This window comes from Ornithorhynchus anatinus, chromosome 7 (genome assembly GCF_004115215.2).
Source record: "Ornithorhynchus anatinus isolate Pmale09 chromosome 7, mOrnAna1.pri.v4, whole genome shotgun sequence".
Classification (NCBI taxonomy): domain Eukaryota; kingdom Metazoa; phylum Chordata; class Mammalia; order Monotremata; family Ornithorhynchidae; genus Ornithorhynchus; species Ornithorhynchus anatinus.
Window position 1 is genome coordinate 4072133 of NC_041734.1, and position 10644 is coordinate 4082776.

The 10644-nt window shown below is 42.5% G+C and overlaps 1 protein-coding gene across 1 annotated transcript; it reads left to right on the forward strand.

The window, feature by feature from the left end:
* The first annotated feature begins 1252 nt into the window (after nt 1–1252).
* TCF24 (transcription factor 24) lies at nt 1253–10378 on the forward strand. The gene is made up of 2 exons (XM_029068843.1): nt 1253–1648; nt 8422–10378. The coding sequence occupies exons 1-2, from the start codon at nt 1253–1255 to the stop codon at nt 8533–8535; spliced, it is 510 nt and encodes a 169-aa protein (XP_028924676.1). The 3' UTR covers nt 8536–10378.
* The last annotated feature ends 266 nt before the right edge of the window (nt 10379–10644 follow it).

Sequence of the window (10644 nt, forward strand, 5' to 3'; positions counted from 1 at the left end):
AGGGTCACAGTCTTCATTCCTTTTTACAGATGAGGTCACTGAGGCACAGAGAAGTGACTTGCCCACAGTCACCCAACTGACAAGTGGCAGAGCCGGGATTCGAACCCATGACATGCTAATCCCCGCTCTGCCACTGATCAGCTGGGTGGCTTGGGGCAAGTCACTTCACTTCTCTGTGCCTCATTTACCTCATCTGTCAAATGGGGACTAAGACTGCGAGCCCCACGTAGATTACCTTGGATCTACCCAGTGCTTAGAACAGTGCTTGGCACAAAGCGCTTAATACCGAAATTATTATTATTTGGACGGAATCCCCGGGGTGGGGGGTGAGGGGGTCCCGCAGTTCAGGATGATTCCCTCCCATTCCCGATTTCCTGGGGCTATTGCGCTTATAATTAGGGTATTTGTGAAGCGCTTACTATGTGCCGGACGTTGTACTGTTTTTAAAAAATCCGCCAGGCGCCCTAGTCCCTGGGTCCCTCGCCCAAAGTAACGAAACATAATAATTTCGGTATTTGTTCAGTGCTTACTACGTGCCGAGCACTGTCCTAAGCGCTGGCGGTAGATGCAAGGTCATCGGGTGGTCCCACGGGGGGGGGGGGGGGGTCCCAGTCTTCATCCCCGTCTTCATCCCCGTTTTCCAGATGAGGTAGCTGAGGCCCAGAGGAGTGAATAATGATGATGATGATGGCATTTTTTAAACGCTTACTATGTGCAAAGCACTGTTCTAAGCGCTGGGGAGGATATAAGGTGATGTGGTCGTCCCCGTGGAGCTCCCAGTCTCCAACCCCATTTTCCAAATGAGGGAACTGAGGCCCAAAGGAGTGAATAAGGCTGATGATGGCATTTGTCAAGCGCTTACTATGTGCCAAGCACTGTTGTAAGCGCTGGGGAGGAAAGAAGGTGATGAGGCTGTCCCCGGTGGGGTTCCCAGTCTTCATCCCCGTTTTCCAGAGGAGGTAGCTGAGGCCCAGAGGAGGGAATAATGATGATGCTGATGGCATTTGTCAAGCGCTTACTATGTGCCAAGCACTGTTCAAAGCGCTGGGGAGGATACAGGGTGATGAGGCTGTTCCAGATGAGGGAACTGAGCCCTAGAGAAGTTAAGTGAGGGGCGGCGGCGGGATTGGAACCCGCGTCCTGGGCCCCGAGCACATCGTTTGTGTTTGCTTTTTTCCAGCAGGCCCGGCCGGTCCGGTCCGGTCCGGTCCCGGGGTGTGCGCGGGCCGGTGTCCCGCCGGGCAACCGCTCCATGGACGGGGGCGGCCGCGGGTCCGGGAGCCGCCCGCCCAGCCCCGAGCCCGCCTCGCTGGGCCGCCCGCTGCCCCGGCCGGGGTCGGGGGGCACAGGGGGCACAGGGGGCACGGGGTCAGGGGGCACGGCGGGGCGGCCTGCGGCGGCCAACGCGGCCCGGGAGCGCAGCCGGGTGCAGACCCTGCGCCACGCCTTCCTGGAACTGCAGAGGACCCTGCCGTCCGTGCCGCCCGACACCAAGCTCTCCAAGCTGGACGTGCTGCTCCTCGCCACCACCTACATCGCCCACCTCACCCGGAGCCTGCAGGACGACGACCAGGCAGCGGGAGAGGCGGGCACGGGAGAGGCGGGCCCGGCCGCCCTGCGCGCCCACGGCTACCTCCACCCCGTCAAGGTGGGTCCCGGGAACCAACCGTGCCAGGCAACCCTGACTCGTTCATTCAGTCGTGTTGATTGAGCGCTTACTATGTGCACAGCACTGGATTAAGCGCTTGGAAAGTTCAATTCGGCAACAGAGACCATGCCGGCCCAACAGCGGGCTCCCGGTCCAAACGGGGGAGACAGCAAAGCAAGACAGGACAGAACAAAATAGCCTGGCGTCGATATCATCAAGATAAATAGAATCAGAGATATATTAATTCATTCAATCGTATTGATTGAGCGCTTACTATGTGCACAGCCCTGGACGAAGCGCTTGGAATCTTCAATTTGGCAATGGAGGAGACCATCCCTGCCCAGTGACGGGCTCACAGTCTAAACGGGGGAGACAGCAAAGCAAGACAGAACAAAACAAGTAGTCTGGCGGCAATATCATCAAGATAAATAGAATAATAGATATATTTATTCATTCAAAAGTATTGATTGAGCGCTTATTATTTGCAGGGCACTGGACTAAGCGCGTGGAATGTACAATTTGGCAACAGATAGAAACCATCCCGGCCCAACAGCGGGCTCACGGTCTAAACGAGGGAGACAGCAAAGCAAGACAGGACAAAACAAAATAGTCTGGCGTCAATATCATCAAGATAAATAGAATCAGAGATATATTCATTCATTCAGTAGTATTGATTGAGCGCTTACTATGTGCACAGCACTGGACTAAGCGCTTGGAATGGACAATTTGGCAACAGAAAGAGACCATCACGGCCCAACGACGGGCTCACAGGCTAAACGGGGGGAGACACAGCAAAGCAAGACAGCACAAAATAAGTCGTCTGGCGTCGATATCATCAAGATAAATAGAATCATAGATATATATATACATCATTAACAAAATCACCCCTCGCCCCCTCATCACCGGGTCCCCTGCCCATTGGCTTCCAAGCCCGCGCTTAGTACAGTGCTCCGCACACACAAAGCGCTCCACAAATTGTTATAATTGTATTGGTTAATAATAATAACGATGATGGCATTTGTGAAGCGCTTACTACATGCCAAGCACTGTTCTAAGCGCTGGGATATATACCAGATCATAGGGTTGTCCCACTTGGGCTTACAGTCTTCATCCCCATTTTGCAGATGAGGTCACCGACGCCCAGTGAGGTGAAGTGACTTGCCCAGAGTCACATAGCTGACAAATGGCAGAGGCGGGATTAGAACCCACGATCTCTGTCTCCCAAGCCCGGGCTCTTGCCACTGAGCCACGCTCCTTCTCTAAGCGCTTACTATGACCCCAGCACTGATCTGAGACATAAATATGAACAAACGAGCCCCGGCCCATTTTCTTTTCCAACCCTTCTACCCTCTCCCCAATCCAGTCGACTCGGAGGTTTTCCTACCATCATGTTTTTATTCATTATAAAAGTTTCCTTCTTGTCTCCCCCCTCCTTCCCTCCGCCTCTGACCTTCTGGTCACTGCTCAGCCAACTCTTCCTAGTTTCCCGTCTAACGCCTCCACTTTCACTCATTCGTTCATATTTATTGAGCGCTTACTATCTGCGGAGCACTGTACTAAGCGCTTGTTAAGTACCATTGTGCTATAGAGACAATCCCTGCCCACACCGGATGCGTGTCAGTGACCTGTCGGCTCGCACGCTTTCCTGGCAAATTCCTTAAAAAGAAGCAGTGTGGTATGATAGATGAGAACAGTGCTGGGCACCTCGTAATCGCTTAACAGATACCATCATCATGATGATATAATGTGCCCAAAGGTAGGCCGAGAAAGTGCCCCCGATAAACCGAATTTGGAGGCAATTCCCTTTTCATTAGACTTTTTTTTTTACCGGATTGTACTATATCAACATCATTATTATATTATTATTATTATTTTAGGGGAAAATGAGTATTCGGTTCGCACGCCCGGAGGGATTTCCACTTTGTATAAATTAAATGGGCATTTCGTTCCCAGGACCCCCCCACCCAAGTAGGTGATTAGGTCTTTTAAAACGCAGATGTGTCCAGGCGAACCAGGTAGGTTATGGACGTTGGGGATTTAGCAGCTCACTATTAAAAACAGGAAGAGTTTGGAAGAAACAATAAATAAATCTCATACGTCTTACATTCGTGAACGGGAAAGTGCTGCCGTAAATTTAAATAAATTATTGAATTGCGTGCATGTGCCAAAAACCTGTACAATTTAAAGGGACTAAACTAATTTTCGGCGGTGATTAACAGAATCGGGGAACCAAACCATTTTTACTAGTTCCATCGTCAGTGACACTGACTAATGGAGAGAATGACCGACTTTACTGTATTTTTAATTCCTCTTTTAAGACCTTGGGCCTCCACTTTTTGTTTTGATGGAGTGTAGACAGGAGTAGGTGTCCCCAACAATCAGTTTGGTTTATCATAAAGCCTTGAATTTGCATAGAATTTTTAGTTTTTTAAAGCACTTTCACATCAGAACAGTGCTTTGCACATACTAAGAGCTTAACAAATGCCATCGTTACTATTATCAGTTATTTTAAACTCACAACGGGAAAAATAGTTGTAAAATATGAAGCAGTCGACCAAAAAGCCTAAAAATACAGGTGAACAGTGAAAAAATATAGGTAGACCTTGCCCCAAGCGTATCCATCCCTTGAATATGTCTAAGACCATAGGAGATATTTCTAAGAATTGACAGACTAATGTAACTGAAAGTAGAATTTTTCAGATACAGTTATAGGTGTGATATGAAAATTAAAGTGGTGAAATTGCATTTAGAAATGAAGTTTACGTGACAAAATGTAAAACTGAATTAAGAGTAATCAAACTATCCATTGATGTGTGATTACTGCTCTAACAATTTTTTAATCATTTTAGGAATATTGAACAAGTTTGTATTAACCAGTTTCACCTCTTTGCTGAAGAGAAATGTTTGACATTCTCATTCTTGCAAAATTTAGCCAAGTTGAACAGACAGGATTCTGTGCACTATAAATTTTATATATTGCAGTCAGGGGTAATTGCCATTTTTCTGTAAGTATGGTTCAAAAATCAGTATGGATGAGAGTAAACTATTGAAAAATTTCACAAGCTATAGAATTTGTAGTTTAGTTCCTTTTTCTGTGATTTTTTTTTCCAGAAACTGATTTGGGTTTTTTTGTGGAAGAAACACATATTCTTTGGGCTTGACAAAATCTTTATCTCCATTTACCTTGTTTTACAATTTGAAGGGAATCTACAGTAAAAAAGAATTAGTATAAAATAAAGCACGGAGAAATAGAACAGGACAAGTATTGAAAAATAATAAATCCATTCGAAAATTATTTAAAGAGTAATCACATGAGGGAACCCACAAAAAATATGCAATTAGGAACTCCGAGTACATTTTGAAATGACTGGATAGGAATATTTGCTTCCTCTAGTTTGTTAAACATTGAGCACGCTATACCCTTCGCTTTCAAGCCCTAAGTATTGAGCTTGATTCTCCCTTGTTTTGAAGGGCGGATTAAGTTCAGCTCTGCAGGATTGCCTAGAGCAAAGTGACATAAACACACATAAATCACCACTACATTCCAGTTCAAGACATCTTTGTCCCTTAGAAACCTATACGGCTGAACTTATTCGCTCTTCAAATAAAAAAGAGGTAAACTCAATAAATACTAGTAGTTAGAATGTGATTAATGAGCTGTAGCCTATCACCTAGTATTAATAAACCCTTTCATAAATGGTGAAAACTGTAATAAAAAGGAACTTTGTAAACTTAATGCTGGATACCAGATCATTTAAGAGAAATAATAAAAATTTGTATAATTGTGCATTTTTAAATCATTGCTGATGGTTTTTATGAATTAGGTATTTTTGAAGTGCAATGGTAATTTAATGGAACTTTTAAAAATTGCAGTGTCTAATTTGGACTTTAGATCATTTTATGTTTTACATGAAATGAAAACATAGAAAAAGAAAAAATGTTTTAGGAAACTTTTTTTAAACTAGATTTAGTGAAGGTGTATGGGACAATTTACAGAATACGTCATGGATTTAGATTAAAGCACATTTTAAATTAAAATTATTTTAAAATTTTAAAATTAATTAATGATTTTATAAATATTAGTCTTGCAGGCTATTAGTAATTTCAGAAGATGAATTTAAAATATATTTCAAAAATCTTAAAAGGAATACCAGATTTTCTACTTTCATATTCATTTCTTATCGTTAAAGCTACCTGTATGAGGTAGTCACGTGATTATTCTTGACTTAGTTTATTAAAATCCTCAAAACCATAGATTGAAAACTTAGGGGAAGAATATGCTATAGCATTTCAGTAGAGCAAATGTTAGTTCAGAACTATAGCAGAGGACTGGAAAATGGATTGTTGAAATCCCTTATCTGCATGATTCAAGCTTTGGAGAATGTCATGTAACCATTCTCTAGCTCCATTTACCAAGTTAAAATTGGAAGAAAGCAATGTGGTTATAAATATCAAGGCCTGTAAAACAATTTTTGAATCATTGTGGGGAAAATGCTAAATATTATCCATTAACTGGTGTTTTTTTTTCTTAAATGCGTTTGGTCAATCTAGAGTCCAAAAGTATGTTCAGCAGATAAATTCAATCTATATAGTGGGTTAGACCATTAAAAACTGCTTGAAGTGCCTTGAGCACAAAAAAAGTACTTCTAGACTGTTCCTCATTTACATTGGATTTTGTTAGGACGACAAAATTTTTAACCTGTGAACTGTAGTGAGCATTACTATACATACACGTATAGATGTACTATGTACTACCTGTCACAAAATGAAAAATGTATTAACCTGTAACCCTTGTTTCTACTCACCAGATATAATTGTTTGAATTACTCTTATTCCATTTCATTGAAACTTGGGTGCAAAGGGTTTTCCAAAGGAAAAACAAACTTCAATATATAGCCTCGTTTGCTAAATCAGAGTTCTTTTCAGTATTATAATTTTACAGAGGAAATTAAGAAATTATTTGGCCAAGCTTACTCAATCCCTGGCAACTCCTAACTTAACATGTGGTAAATATTATCATCCCGGATTGTAAGCAAGTTCTTAGGAGTGGACAAGACATTTATGGAACCATGGATGAAACTAGTGCACTTAATGGCTCTAAATAGTCAATTTTCTATGTGATTCGGGCAGTAGTTCATGTGTTCACAGGTTGAGAGAATCTGACTAGATGGTCTGGGATCTTCTAGATCTCTGCTTAGAGCAGTGGCTTTTCCTCCCTCTCATCACACCAAAGGTGAATCGAGTGTGGCCATACAACAGTAATGGCATCATTGATGCAGCCTATTCAGCACTCTTGAAATTTCAAAATAAAGATTTGTAGATTTTTACTTCAGTGATTTAGTGTAAGGAGAATGGCCCTATGCCTAATTAATAATTCATCTGTGGTTATGGATAAACTAAGTGTTAAATCGGATTAAACAAATGTGTGGGTTTTATTTTTTGAAATGTATGATTTTCTGCATAAACTACTACTTCATTTCCCATATTTAGAACTGGATTTTGTGTGTGGGGACGGGGGGGAATCTCAAAGAACGCAGAATTCAATGTTCCCTTAAAAGGTCTGAACAGCATGAGGATAATGCTGTCAATGAACTGGCTGGAGATATGATGGTCGTATTTTTGTGTACCCCATTTATTGCAACATAACCAGTGTCTTCCAGGGAGACTCTCCCCAGCATTCTAAATTAATAATTAATGTTGGTATTTGTTAAGCGCTGACTATGTGCAGAGCACTGTTCTAAGTGCTGAGGTCGATACAGGGTAATCAGGTTGTCCCATGTGAGGCTCAGAGTCTTCACCCCCATTTTCCAGAGGAGGTAACTGAGGCACAGAGAAGTTAAGTGACTTGCCCACAGTCACACAGCTTACAAGTGGCAGAGCCGGAATTCGTACCCATGACCTCTGACTCTCAAGCCCGGGCTCTTTCCACTGAGCCACGCTGCTTCCCTAAAGGACTGCAGCTTACATCTAGAGTCCCAGTTTGAGACAGATGATAAATATTTTGAAGGCATGAATTATTCTAACTAGTTCTGCCTCAAGACTCTCGCTGACTTGCCAGTTGCTGAAGGTGTGATTCAACTCTGTAGTAATAATAGTAGTAATAATCACGATTATTTAGTACCCAGTGGGTGAGATGTACTGAATTTAAGAACTTGGGAAGAAAACGAAGTGATACAGATGGAGCTAACACTCTAATGGGGAAACAGTCATAAAAATTTAAGAGTATTCAAATTAAATTAATTGAACAATCAAATAAAAGGGAAAGAACTGTAATAGACATAAGTACAGAAATGTTAATGTTTGTATGTTTATCATCACTTACATCTGGCAGCCAAATACACAGTTTTGGAGACTTATTCCAACACCAATGTGAATAGCCTATTAATGACAAAGGTGGATCTGGAAAGACAAACCTTAATATGAAATTGAAAGCAACACTGGCCGTTACATGTACAGGTAGTCTACATTTTCGTGGTGCAAAGGTAAAGTTTCCATGAATGACTATTTTTAAAATGTATAAGAATGACATTCTCCTCCTGGACTTAGATTTAAAATGAAAAAAAGGTAATCATGGCTATATATCTTAAAGAAAGAATGAGAGCAGTTGAGTCACAAGAGTGACAAGCAAATATCTATGACAGAAACCACTAAGCAGTGCATCCTTTTGATTGCTGCATGTGATTTGATGTATTTACTTGAACAGTGAAATCTCAGGCCAAATTAAATATGTTTAAAATACTAACTGAGGTATTTGTTTAAATATTCTCTTTCAGAAATGGCCTATGCGATCAAGACTATACATTGGTGCAACTGGGCAGTTTCTGAATCATTTGGTGCCCGGGGAAAAAGCAAACCCAGGTGAAACTTCAACAGACTCACAAACTTAGCTTGGGGAAGTAATGAAAGATAGCTTTGTATTTATTACCTCAGACATATTTAATAGTTGTATTCAGGCTTAATGATAGCTTTAATTTTTGAAATACTGTCAGTTCTTCTATAATGCAGGGGTTATATTCCTGAAGAACCTCATGTTCACCAAAAGCTGGCATTCAAATATTCAAGCCATGAACACAAAACAGGCACAAAGCTGTTTCTTCTGGCACCACATCCAATTGTATCCAGACATATGCTCGTTATTGGAAGAAGATTTCTTAATTCTGCCATGACCTATCCAGATCAATTAGGGAAACCACATATATTGTTATATTGTACTCTACCAAGCACTTAGTATAGTTCTCTGCACACAGTAAGCGCTCAATGAATACGATTGACTGGCTGATGCTTTCTAGAAGAACTGACCATACTATTTCTAGGTAATTGTACTTGCCAACCCTCAACTTTGCCTAATGTAAAAATCAATGTGAAATTGTTGCTCTTACTAGAAAACAGTTGGAACAATATTTAGTGTTGTGCAATATAAATTGAGTTTTCAAGATGACCGATGTCCTGGGAAAAATGTACCTGTCAGAGTTTATCATATCTTTCGCAACTGGTTGTTTGACACATTTATTCAAAAAGCTCTATCTACTTTCTACACTAATCCATTTTCATGAGGACACATTGGGTCTTTGGAGGTCCTATTCCAAACAGAAAAACCACTTTGACACTGTGGTTAAGCATGGTATGGAAAAGACTGTCTAGTTGTAGTTAAAATGGTTCAAAAGAGAAAACTGGTTTAAGATGTAATTGACATTAAAGTTGCTTCTTTTAGCTCAAACCTACTTGGTTGTTAAATATTCCTATCCAAGGGGCTGTCCATCTGGCATCTTGTGTCTGCTGATGATACAGCCCATGGTGATTCTAGGTAAAGAAAGCCACAGGGAAGAGTAGCAAGCTTTCTGCCTTTCCCAGAAGGTGCCAGCTGATACTATTGGTTTGATGGATTAATCCAGTGGATTGACTCATTGAGTGCCCCATTCCCACATCTCCCAGATTATTAGAAAAGGTCAAGAACACCCAGCTGTGAATCCTAGTTTTAGTTCTCTGCTTGGACTAAGGCAGAGATTGGAAGGTTCTCCCAGATCAAACATGGAAAGAACTAAGGCAGTAGAGGTAGAGCCACAAGGCTTGCTTCAGAACGTAAGCTAGTAAAATAGAACCCGCAGGGTGCACTAGCAAGGGAACAGCAGTGGAAATTAAAATGAGGAAATCTAGGGAGGGGAATGCAATGCCCTGGGGCAAGGAGGGGGACCAGGAGTCCCATTTCTTCACCTCCCCTCTCCACCCTACCCCACCCCTGCCTCCACACACACACACACACACACACACACACACACACACACGACACTCTGTAGGCTCAGAAGTTTGTGATGTCTTGTGGAATGGGAAGAGTTGGTGAAATTTTCTCTCCTTAGGGCAGACAGATGTGCGGAGAGCAGAGACATCAGGAAAAGGGTCACCAACATAAATAAGAATTTTCCTGAGTCCTTTCAGGACAACTGCTGGGCTGAATGCTATGCTCTCCCCATTTCCTCCTCTTCTATAATTCCCTCCTTCCCTCCGCCCGCCACTCCATGAAGTCCTTCCAGTAGTTGACAAGCGAGATATTACAGCTGCTAATATAAAGCTTTCCAGACCGGGCATTAAGGCTAACAGACCTAGTCCACCCAGATTTGTTTATTTGTTTGGTTGTTGAACCCGAGCCCTGAACAGATTGGGCTTGATCTGTGGGGTATTAAGTCCAGGTACCCTTCCAACTTGGGTTAGACAAAACCCTCCTCCCTTCCCCTTCTCCCCACCCTGTCCTCCCTGCCACCCCCACCCCCCCACCCCCAAAACCTGGCTAGGTTGAGGGCAGAATCAGACAGCTTCTCCCACCTCTTCTCTCTCCATTTCCCATCACTGTATCTCCTGTTTCAACCTTGTCTCTGCTGCGTTCAGTATTAGGGGCTGTAGCCCAAGCAGGTTCAGACTGCCTCACAGGAAAAGACATTTCAGAGTAAATAAAACCCCAAGACTTACTCCATATAGACCTGACAACAAAGTTTGACAATAGG

Bases quoted from the DNA above. Each gene is read 5' to 3' on its own strand.
- TCF24 (XM_029068843.1), top strand. From the start codon at position 1,253: ATGGACGGGGGCGGCCGCGGGTCCGGGAGCCGCCCGCCCAGCCCCGAG. The intron at 1,649-8,421 runs GTGGGTCCCGGG...ATTCTCTTTCAG, and splicing joins GCTACCTCCACCCCGTCAAG to AAATGGCCTATGCGATCAAG.